The sequence below is a fragment of the Mustela nigripes genome, chromosome 17, assembly GCF_022355385.1.
Source record: "Mustela nigripes isolate SB6536 chromosome 17, MUSNIG.SB6536, whole genome shotgun sequence".
In the NCBI taxonomy this organism is placed as follows: Eukaryota; Metazoa; Chordata; class Mammalia; order Carnivora; family Mustelidae; genus Mustela; species Mustela nigripes.
The window spans coordinates 41,059,305-41,071,456 of record NC_081573.1 but is presented as its reverse complement, the minus strand read 5'-3'; the positions used below and the strand labels follow the sequence as shown (position 1 = coordinate 41,071,456).

General features: G+C 45.9%; 1 protein-coding gene across 1 annotated transcript in view; it reads right to left on the bottom strand.

Moving 5' to 3' along the window:
* LOC132004962 (CKLF-like MARVEL transmembrane domain-containing protein 2) overlaps positions 1–12,056 on the bottom strand; it is a 12,324-nt gene extending 268 nt beyond the window's left edge. Inside the window, exons 1-5 of the mRNA XM_059381625.1 lie at positions 11,909–12,056; positions 11,448–11,815; positions 9,159–9,317; positions 2,731–2,829; positions 105–399 (exon numbers count right to left, since the gene is read on the bottom strand). Of these exons, the coding sequence (XP_059237608.1) occupies positions 105–399; positions 2,731–2,829; positions 9,159–9,317; positions 11,448–11,815; positions 11,909–12,056 (1,069 nt within the window). The remainder of the gene's footprint in view (positions 1–104; positions 400–2,730; positions 2,830–9,158; positions 9,318–11,447; positions 11,816–11,908) is intronic.
* Between the last annotated feature and the right edge of the window lie 96 nt (positions 12,057–12,152).

The following is a 12,152-nucleotide window of genomic DNA, read 5'->3' as shown; positions in this document are numbered from 1 at the left end:
CGGCGTGGGTGCTTTTGAGGATCCCGGCGTGGGTGCTTTTGAGGATCTCGGCGTGGGTGCTTTTGAGGATCCCGGCGTGGGTGCTTTTGAGGATCCTGGCGTGCCTGCTTTCCCCGCTGCGGGTGTGGCTGCTTTCCCGGCTGCGGGCTTGGGTGCTTTCCCCGCTGCCGGCGTGGGTGCTTTCCCGGGTGCGGGCGTGGGTGCTTTCCCCGCTGCCGGCGTGGGTGCTTTCCCGGGTGCCGGAGTGGGTCGTGGCTCAGGTGTCTTCTTGGGTTCCAGGAACAAGGAGGAACTGCTTTCATATTTGAGTCCCAGGAGTTTTCTTATTTTATCCCTCATCTTTTTGGTGATCACAATCGCATCCAGGATACACGTGATTGCCGCTGTGAGACACTGGATCTGTCAGACACAAGACCATACACGGGAAGGGAAGGCTGGGTTATTTTGCGGCTCTGCGGCAACCTGGCTTCCCTCTCCCATCCCATTCCCCTCTGACCCAGCACTACCTGCTCGGTGTCTGCCTAGCCGGCCGCTGTGGCACATTCTGCAATTTCCAGAAAAAGGGATTTTGGAAATGGTGGGTTTTGCTGCCACTAATGACCTCACTGGATGCCTGCAGCACCAGAAAGGACCAGAGAGGACTATTTATCGGCTGTAGGAAGCTCTGGATAAGTATGAGGTCCCGAGAAGGCCCTTCAGCAGAAAGGACTCTTGGACTTTGTTCGAAAAGAGCAGGAAGGAGTTGCCAAGGGGACCAACTGGGAGGAAAAGAACTTCAGATCGTGGACAAGGGTCTCCACGGAGGGTGGTGTCGCTCAGACCTCTGGAGCTGGTGAGGGAGGGGGCAAAGTTGAGGCTAGGAAGTGCAGAATTTGGGACTTGATCAAGAGGTGAGATCAGGTGCCAGAGTCAGAAAGCACACGTGCAGTCAAGTATCCAAGTAAGAACTGAGGGGCTCCAGGTGGGAGCCCCTGGCAGGTAGGAGAAGGCTTGGTGGCTGAGTTAGCAGATGGGGACCTGCAGCCCATAGTAGGATTCTAGGTGCCTCCCCCATCCTGCCTGCTCCAGATGTTTCTCTTTACGTCACTTAATCCCCAGTTCCTTGAATGCATTTTCCTTCCGTAGGTCTTGCCCCGGCTAATCTGTGGGCTCCCACAGGGATAAGGGACTTTGTTCCCAACACTAAGCCTAGGCCTGGAACAATCCAATGGGATTGACAAATATTTGCTGATGATGGAATGAATATAAAGAAGTCAAACTTTTTTTTTTTCTAGATTAATTTCTGTTCCCATTGCTTAACTTCCAGGACCAGAAGTCTCATCTCCTCATTTCCCATTTTAATCTGCCACTTCTTGTGCTCTTCATATGGTAAAGATTTGAGTCCCAGCTTGTCCCAGGCTTGTGAGCCAGGGCCAATTATTTAACCTCAGTTCTCATATCTGTAAAAATGAGAATTTTAGGGCGCCTGGGTGGCTCAGTGGGTTAAGCCGCTGCCTTCGGCTCAGGTCATGATCTCAGCATCCTGGGATCGAGTCCCGCATCCGACTCTCAGCTCAGCAGGGAGCCTCTCTCTCTCTCTGCCTCTCTCTCTCTCTGCCTCCCTCTAGGTCTACTTGTGATCTCTGTCAAATAAATAAAAAAAATCTTAAAAAAAAATGAGAATTGTAAAAATCAAGTCAGAACATGCCTGGCTCCGTGTGGGACACATGCTGGGGGCTTCCTCCCTTCATTTCTTCCTTCCTTCCTCTGGGGCCATTCATTTTTGACAATGTGCTATTTTTTTTTTTCTAGTCACGTACTTTTCCTTTCACGTGCTTTTAAAATACAATTCTCTAGTCCAAAAGAGTCAAAGCCCTATTTATAGACAAGCATACCTTGTTGCAACATTTCAAAAAAAATACTGTGTACATTTCTTGAAAGAGGAGTTTGTACCTATTTGGAGCATGAGTATTAGGACGAAGAGTTTCATGAGTTTAGAATTTATGTAACTTTACATCATCTGAAGAAGTCAGTGCAGAAGAAGGGGTGGTGGTAGGGATATTATTCTGCAAACGAAGTAATTACGGTCTGCCAGTTTCCCTTTGCAGAGTTTTGAAGTACTGATTTTTTTTTTTTTTTTTTTTTTTTTTTTTAGAGAGAGAGAGAGATCACAAGTAGGCAGAGAGGCAGGCAGAGAGAGGGAGAAGCGGACTCCCTGCTGAGCAGAGACCCGATGCGGGCCTCGATCCCAGGACCCTGAGATCATGACCTGAGCTGAAGGCAGAGGCTTAACCCACTGAGCCACCCAGGTGCCCTTGAAGTACTGATTTATTTTTTTTTAAGATTTTATTTATTTATTTGACAGAGATCACAAGTAGGCAGAGAGACAGGCAGAGAGAGAGAGAGGGAAGCAGGCTTCCTGCGGAGCAGGGAGCCTGATGCGGGGCTCGATCCCAGGACCCTGAGATCATGACCCGAGCCGAAGGCAGCAGCCCAAACCACTGAGCCATCCAGGCGCCCCGAAGTACTGATTTTTTAAAAAAAGAGCGCAAGCAAGTGGGAGGGGCAGAGGGAGAGGAAGAGAATTTCAAGCTGACGCTCTGCTGATCACTGAGACCGAAGTGTTGCTCCATCCCATGACCTTGAGATCATGACTTGACCCGAAACCAGGAGCTCACCCTTCACTGACTGAGCCATCCAGGCACCTTTGAAATACTAATCTTAAATGGGGTCATGAAGGCTTTGACTTACCCCTCCAACATAGAATAAATGCCTTCTTTCCACTTCTTGCATCGCCAGGATGGCAACTATTAAAAGGAACACAGCCGTAATGAAACTGTTGACAAGATCCTGTAATACAGAATTGAAAACTGTCAACTCTACATGAAAATGGGATGTCATAAAATATAAATTAACTTAAGTTAGTGAATTACCCATCTAAGGATGGGTGTCTTTTTAAAACTTTCCCTTTGATTAATATTACTGGCACTGTTAACAGCAAAATTCTTGCATCTTCCAAGACATGAGTTTATGTGATCTTAAGGTCCTGGATAGAACTTTGTCAGCAGAAATGGGTTTAATGACATTAAAGAGTGCCATTAAAAAAAAAAAAAACTGACAACTTTCCCATTATATTCCCCTTAAAGGGCATAAGAAAGTGAGCATGAAAAACACTAGAGGAATAGGGCCCTACCTCCATAAATATGATTTTTAATAATCCTATATGTTAAATTAATATAAATCCTTCATTCTATTCTGTAATTTATTTTTGATATAAAAATTAAATTTTAGGTTATCACTTTATTAATTTAATTGCATTCCCAAATCTGCAGGTAGAACCGCTAGTCTAGAAGTTAGATGGGATTTATTCTGTGGGTTCACATATCCCAAGGAGGCAGGAACACATCTGGGGAGCAGGGTTGGTATTCTAGAGTGAATGCCTATGCTCTTGACTTCTGTTCTTTCCTAAGAAATGGCTGGAACTGGGTCTTTCCTGGCATCTGTGGGCTGCCTTTGTCTTCTCTTCTGGATTCCAGTACTGGGTTCTGTAACTGCTAGCCCAAACTGCGGCTTTGTGTGCCAAATAAAGGACAAGAATGAGTAGATGGAGGCCACTCCTGGAAATAAGCAGAGGCTGGGCTTCGGTAATAGAGCAGTAATGGAAAAGTGGGTACTCAGTGGGTCCGTGGCACCAGGGTGGAGACGGTCAAAAGCTCAGGGTGACAGAACCACGATATGGCCCAGATACCTAATTGGAACATTTTAAGTCCTTAAGTCTTGATGGCTTGACTTGGTAGCGTCAGCCTGTCTGGTGCACCTGCCTGATTCTAGGAAGGAGCCCTACCACCCAGTGTGTGAAATCATAATATCTCTGATGGGAACTCTTCAGTGTGCCCAGTATTTCCCAGTCCTTACCTTATCTAACCCTCACAAACACCCTCCAGGGTCAGTATTGTTATGATCCCTATTTTAAGAGGACATAGCAGAGGCTTAGAGAGGTTTAAGTTGTCTAAGATAGGGTATCTGCCGAAGAAGGGAGACAGAACCCCTCTCACTGTTGCCTCCCGTCATCCCCCCAGACTGGAAGTACAGCACCCATCTTGGGCATTTTTCTATGGATAATGGGTCACAGAGGGGCAATATGATACGGGACATGTACGGTGGGAGTGTATTTTGTTGATGAGCTCTCTTGGCCTGCCAGTTTCTAGATGTGTGACCTAGGGCCTGTTTTATCATCTCTCTGTGTCAGTATGTTCACTTAAAATATGGGAATAGTGATTGGGATCCATTGGGTAGATCTGAGGAGTAAATGGTATAACGAATCGGAAAGTACCAGAGGAGTTCCTGGCACCGGCACTGAGTGGGCCGTGAGTGCATTACAATGTGGACTTGTGCTGTCTGCCTTCAGAATGTGCACAGAAGTTGAACTGTCTGCAGACGTTGGGTGTGCTTCCCATTGAGATCGCTGAGCAAGGAGTCCTGTCCCTATCATGGAATATGACTTGCCTCATGGAGGGACAGCAATTATTTGGACACCTGGTGGGTAACACTGGGGAGAAAAGGAGCAGGGCTGGTGAGGGTTAGAAGATCCAGCTGCGTTCTGTGGGCTGCATGAAAAGTCTGTCCACAGTGAGATGAGCACAGCGGTTCACAGGTTTGCAAGAAGCTTAGTCCTTTAGGATTATGTGAACCAAGAGAATACTAATGCACAAGAACTTGTACAACTAAGAAGCAGGATATAAACTTTAAAAAAAAAAATTAACTAGCTGTGGCCATAGGTGGTTGAGAATTTAGGTGAAAGCCAATGAATAATGATAATACTAATAAACCAAGTGTAGACTAACCCCGTGTTGACTCCCTGTTGTAATTCCATCTCCTCACCGGAATACTAGACGTTCCTTTACTCTGTCCTTCCTGTAATTTACTCTGCTCCTTGCTCACAAGGAAATGCTCTCCCAAACTGTCCTTGGGAGCTGATGTTTGCCTTATATCTAACATTCTGTCATAGCTCACGCCTTGTGAGCACTTCTTGTGTGTCACATACTGGGCCAGGGTGTTAGTCTCATTTGATTCTCACAACAGACTTTCATTATCCTCAATTTACAGATGGTTTAGCAACATGCCTGGGGCTGCCCAGCCAGTAAGTGGCAAGGCCCCTCTGTAGCCTGACTTGAGCGTCCAGAAGCCTTCTCTGGACTAACCCCCCTCCTCCCTTCTGCCTTAGACACATCATTGTTATTGGCCTCATCTTTGACAGAGAGGGAGAGAGAGGAGGGAAAGAGAGAGAGAGAAAGAGATGTTCTCTCCTAATGGAGTAAAATTGCAGCTGAATCTTGTCATATGCCATCTTTACTCATCATCTTTTTCTTTTCCCCTTGACTAAATGCCCTACTGACTCAGGTGCCTCTTCAGACTAAAATGAGAGATGGATTTGTTGCTTGACTGTTATTTTTCCATAAAGCTCCCAAATTCCTTAGTTAAAACTGTGTAGAATTTTTAACTGGGAAAGAAAGAGATGCTTTATTGGTGAGTGCTTATTTTTAAAAATCACGGAGTATTAGAAAAAAATTTGAACATTGACAATTTGTTTCACAAAATGTGATATTTGTAGCAAGAATATATATGTGGTAAACACTGTATAGTGTTCAACTAGCTGCAACTCCCACTGACTCCATTTGTGCCTGGAGTTCTCCAAACGTGCGGCATAACCTGATCAGAAATGACCAGAACTGTGGTTTTTCATTAATCTTATTTGAAGGGGACATTCGAAAGCTGACACTTCCTCCTTATAAATGGAAAGATTTTGCTGGTAGTTTTGGAATCATCAGAGTTTTAGTTTAAAATGCTTATTATGTTTTTTTTTAAATTGCTTTCTCTTGGCAGAAGCATCTGCTTGACCAGAACTCAGTCTCTCTGACCATATTGGATAATATCTTTTATAATGTAGAAGTGTTAAAAATATGGGCTATTCCGAAGGGAATTACAATTCATACTTTTCTGGGGTATGTTGACAGATGACACTAGAGTCATGGGAAAAATTGATGACAAAGTCTTACAATGAAGACAGTGACCCCACCATGGGTGGGGGTAGGGAAAGCTCTCTGCTCACTAGCTCTGATGCAGGCCCAGGTTATCGAGTCAAGGACTGGCTGGGAGGTGGACCCTTGGCTGTCAGAGTCACTGTCATAGTCTTCACAAGAAGCCACAAGATGAAATTGAGAATGGAGTATGGATTCCGCAGCCCAGGCTCCACCATCTCTCTGGAGAAGGAGGCTTTGCCAAAATGCAGTCCCAGACTCCATAGATCTCAGCAGGTCCATACGCGAGGCCAGTCCTTTTTGTTGCTGCTCTGCTGACCACCTGAAGCCCTGATTTACCAATCTTTCTATTTCCGGACTGGGAGCCTTTATCACCAGCCCCTTGCCAAACAAGAATGGGAATAGAGGAATTAGGACCTCTGTACTCCCGGGAGCCTCTAAGGAAACCGCCACTTAAAATCAGCACTAATGCTCTGCTGTGGGGCAGGTGAGAATTCTACCACTGAACTACCCATGCTGCTCAGCGCTGGGGACACCAAACCATCTTGCCAGGAGAGAGGGTCTGCGCATGCTGGATGCCTCCAGTGTGTGGGTGGGTCCTCGAGCCTGCACAGAGCCCGGAAACAGGGATGCTATAGAACAGGCCCTGGGATATCTTGGCTTTCCCCAGTTCCAATCAGGTCCCAGGGGATTTCTGCAGCTTGATGCCTCCACATCTCCAAGTCCTCCTACTCTGAAGTGACCAGTAGTCTTCTCCTAGGCACACAAATTCTCCCTAAACCAGCACACTGTGTTCCGTGCCAAGGCCTCCGTGGTACCACGCAGTGGTAACTATCCTTCTGAACAATCTCGTAGGCACACGGCCTTCACCTTATGGAAAGAGGAAGACCAGAAACGAAGGGACAGGATAGGAGAACACAGTTTTGAATCCTGTTTTGATGGGTCTTTTAAAAAAACCTTCCAAGTCCCTTAGATTACACACACCACCTGACCGGCTGCGTTGGTTAGTATGTGGTGACTTGGTGTGGACCGCCAGTCCATTGTGCCTCTGAGTAACTGAGCAGCCTTCACGGTGCCCCAACCATGGAGCTGCTGGGAGCTCACCAGGACCAGGCATGTCCATGTGAATCGTGCTTCGGGGCTCCCAGAGTCACCCAAAGGAAAGAGGATGCTCTGACCCACGGATAGAGCTAGGCCTGGGACCCAAGGTTAAAGGGGCCTGGCTTTATCAGAGTTGACTGAGGCCTGCGATTCTACAAACGCTGTCATGAGCCGTCTGTGACCCCTGTGAGAACAGTTCTTCTCATAGGACCTTCCTGGTTCCTTTAGGAGCCCCGACTTCCTAGATCTTCTCCCTCGTCCCTACATAAAGCATTGTGCCTTGAGGCTCCCACCAGCTCCCCAGCTTTATGGCAGCAGACCTTTCTTTCCTCTGAGGGCTCCAGTCCCTCTGACCGCAGCTGACCTTGGTGCCGTGAAGCCCTCAGTCACCCGCCCTAAGGACCTGTACCTGCCCTCCAGGATAATCTGCTCACCTCCAGCTCCATATTTTAAGGAAACCATGAGAACATAGGAGAAGATACAGAGAACATAAAATTTTGAAAATCCAAGGAGGATAACAGTGATAACAATGAAGGGAGAATGGAGACAAAGAGACCGTTGTAAGGCAATAAGGCAAAAAGTCTGGGAAGAGCTGGGCCTAAAGCCAGGTCTGAGTTTCCAAGTGACGGCCCATGGCCACGGGCAACTTCACCTTTCATCACGTCTTCTCATCCGCTAAACTACAAGCCCACTAGATTGTTGTGAGGATTAAATGAGGTGACACGTATGAAGAAGTATCTGGCACATGCTGTGTGCTCAAAATGAAGATTTTCTCGAAAATCTCCAAGAGCAGAGATTTTGGTTTCCCTTCAGAACCCTCTTTATCCTTCTAGCTCTCCACAACGAAGAGGGTCTTTCATGTGTCCGTTTAGACTCGCTCACATTTTGTCGTGTCTGCTTCCTGTCGTTCTGCACTCTGTGGGCCAAAGAGAGCTCAGCAGCTTTTTCAGAAAATGCCTCACATGCTTCAAAAACGTTATTTTGAGTTTTAGCTCAACGCCGAACAATCCTATCTTAAGGTCAGAAAAAGGTACTGCACGGACGTGGGATGGGGGAGAGGCCTGACCTCTGAGTTAGGATTGCTCGCAGTGCAAGAGAAAATGGTAAAATCCAGCTAACTACTTTATGGGGTCTGATGGACACTTTCTAAGTGAATGTTTGCTTTTGCTTTGTGTTGAGCATTGTGGTGTTTGCTTTAAACACATTTAAATGTTCCAGGAACCCTATGAGGTAGTTATTGTGATCACCATTTTCCTTTGCTGAATTTCCTGGATGGGGAAATGGAGTCTAATGTTCACACACTAGGAAGATGCCAGGGCCAGGAGTGGGCCCTGTCTGTACCCGGACAGAACAGTAGTTCTTCTCCATTCTGCAAGGACACAGAACCTCAGGCCCCATAATAAATAGGATTGATCTGAGACCTGAGGGATTAACCTCAGGAATTTTTCAGTTTTGGTAAAGATTAGGAAGTTCTGGAATAAGTTACTGAAGAAGGCAATGCAATGTTCTTTTCTTGACTACTCTGCCATGTGGCACCCCTTTGGGAGTATGGGTCCTTAGTACCCAAGAAGAGATTGACTCCTGCAATCTTTCAGGGTGTGGGTGACCATTTTGGCCAACTCTGCCATGCTGACTCTTGATTACACAGGGGGGAAATGTTTATAATGTTAGAGTAGCTGCTGTTGGAAGATAAAAGTATGTGCTGTTTTACAAGCAGTAGATGAGAAGCATATACCTAATATGCAAGTAGGTACTGCATATACCTAATTGAAATTTTCTTTAGGACAGGCTGCGAGTTACCGCTGTTTTCAGTGCCCCAGTGAGAAGGAAGCAGGTGTGTGTGTTGGTGGTGCTGGGGACAGAGGTGTCTAAGGGATCTCTCTGGGTGTTGGGCTAGTTTCTCCCCTGGGACGAGGGCAGCACCCCTGTCACAGCTCAGTTTTTTCTTGTCCAGAAAGATTAGCTCTTTTGTTTTCCCTTGAGGAGAGACTGTACTCTAGGACTGAGGCTTATATTTGAATTATGAAAACGAACACTTACAAGTAAGGACCAATCTAAATTAATCAGCAAGTGGTGAAGGGCTAGCATATATATTAGAATAAAAAAAAGAACGATGCAGATTTCCAGAACTGTGATGGCTATGTACGGCTCATGGGCTTTGGCAATGATGAAAGAAACTAGTGCTCCTATGAGAAGACCCTGCAAGAGAAGAAACAGGACGTGTTTTAATGCACACGGGCTAGTGAACAGCGAAGCAAACCCATCAACTGTTAGAAAGTAAATCTGGTGATATTGCACTTGCCTGTATCGTTTTGTACATATATTTTATTTGTAAAAATGTCTCATATTTCCAGAAGTGAAATAATACATGGAAATAATAAAAGTGCAATTAGGTAGAGAAGAATGAAAAATAGCTCCAGTTTCTTTCTTCTTGCTCAACCCAACCCTAGTCCATCTTCTGGAAAGTCACCACTGTTCACCAGGTATATTTCATACTGGAAAGAAGTATATACAAGTAGAATAAATATATACCGATTTTGATAGAAAAAGGTAGAGCTCCAGTTTTCTTTCTTTCCAAACAGTTGCTGGTTATCCCAACGTCATTTGTTGGGAAACACCAGTATTTTCCCTGAAATCCAACCTTTCTCATGTACTAAATTCCCAGATATATTTGGGTCTCTTTTGAGAATATGCCCTTCCATTGAGGTGCTGATTTCTTCTCTAGTACTTTTGAAATTACAGGCAACTTATTTTATATTATTGTCTGACTTAGTCCCCCTTTCAGAGCTAATCCTCACATTGTTTGTGTCTCCTGCGTTTGTCTTGGTCAAGCTCCCCAAGCTAAGCCTGTTGGTAGTTTAATTGGGATTTCATCTAACTTCTAATTTTGAAGGATTAAACAATTAATTCACTTTTACTACTCAAGAACAAAGTACGTCTTTCCAGTTATTTTAGTTTCCAGTTAGTTTAGTTTTCTTGAGGTAGGTCTTTCAAATTTATTTCATTTAGTTGTAGATGTTTTACCATTTTGATTGTTGTTATAAAGAGAAATATTTTCTTCTATTTTGAATGCTTTTTTGTTCATTTCTGCTAGTGAGTTAATAGAGATTATCTTGTTTTAACTTGTTTCCCAGTTGATTTTGAGATTTTTAGACATACAGCGATGTCAGCTGAAAAAATGATAAATTTTCCTAATCTTTTCAGCTGTTACTTATTTCTCCTCATTGTGATGAGCAGTTCCAGAAAAATACTGAATACAGTATTGATGAGGGCATCCTCTTTGTTCCTCATTTAATGGGAGTACTTCTGATGCTTCATTATATATGGTGCTGACTTTTGGGTTTATTTTTAAAATGTCAGTAAAATATGTATACCTATTTTATGGATTTTGTTTTTTTGCAATCAGAAATGAATGTTGAACTTTGTCAAATGTGTTCTTTTCCTTATCTGACATAATCTCCTAATTTGTTGTTCTTTTAACCTAAAATGTTGGTTAGTTTAATAGAGTCCTAATATTGCATCATCATAGTGTATTTTTAAAAAGTACTGAATATTTTCTGCTAATATATTAATACTTGTTGATTTGATACAAGCGAGATTGCTATTTTGTCTGACTCGGTCAGGTTTTGATATCAGTGTTATACTACTTTGAAGAAATAATTCAGAAGGGCTTCTTCTTTTTCCATTCTTTGAAGGAGTTTCAGTCGTATCAGAATTACATCCCATTTAAGATTGAAAGAGTTAATGTGTAAAAAGGCTGTCCCTTATATATTTTTGAAAGATACTCATTTGATCAGTTCTCATTTTCTTCTGTGTTTACGTTGGTCTGGTTAGGTTTTTCTCTATCCTGGGGTCAGTATTGGTATACATTTTCCTAGAAAATAAACTGTTTCTTTCAGGTAGTCAGGTTTATTTGTTTTGTAAAGTACTCTTGGGGAATCCTCTCAGTGTCTTCATCCTTAGTGATTATTTTCCCTGTCTGGTGTCTTAGCTTTAAATACATGTTCTCTCTTCAGTCTTTTTTCATATTATCCTAGCCATTGGTTTATCAGTTTTGGTCAATTCTGTTAATTTATACGTTTCAGCTCTTACTCTTTCTGCTTCCCCTAATTCCCTCTTTGAGGGAAAACCTGAGAAATACAAAGGCAGGAAAACCAGCGCTGGTTTAGTAATCCGGGTCGAGTGTGGGGAGGGGCAGGGGAGAAGGGAGGAAAGATGGGGCAGAACACACTGGCTGGCAAAGGGAGGTGGGGAAGTTTTCCCGACGCGGCGTCCCCGGAGATTCCCCAAGGCCGCACCCACCCTGCATCACCAGCTCTCTCTGCTCACCAGCCTTATGACCTTCATCACTCCCGTGGGCGTGAAGAAAAAACGCTTGAAGCTGTCCCTGAATTTGATCGGGACTAGGGCCCGTCCTTCCGCACGCTTTTGCATGGCGGCCTTCTCAGCTTCGCTCTTGGGCACCTGCGGTGGCTGGGTGGGTGTTCTCGATGTTGCATCTTTTGGCGCACCGGGTGCTACGTTCTTGGGTTGCGCGGAGGGCCCTGAGCTTGCGGGTGTCCCCGGAGGTGCGGGAGCCCCTGGGCGTGCAGGTGTCCCCGGAGCTGCGGGAGCCCCTGGGCGTGCCCGTGTTCCGGGAGCTGCGGGAGCCCCTGGGCGTGCGGGAGCCGCGGCAGCCCCTGGGCGTGCGGGAGTCGCTGGGCGTGCAGGAGCTGAGCGTGAGGGTGTCCCCGGAGCTGTGGCAGATCCTCGGCCTGAGGGTGTCCCCGGAGCTGGGGCAGACCCTGGACGTGAGGGTGTGCCCGGAGCTGGGGCAGCCCCTGGGCGTGCGGGAGCTGAGCGTGAGCGTGTCGCCGGAGCTGCGGCAGCCCCTGGACCTGCGGGACGCTGCTGCTGTTGCAAGCTCCCTGTGGGGGTCTTGGTGGTTTTGGCATCCATGATGGGCCCCGGGGGCCTGGCTGTGTCAGGCAGGCCCTGCTGCTCGGAGCCTGCCACCACCGGCAGGCTGGCCCCTGGGAACCAGCGGCGAGCCCC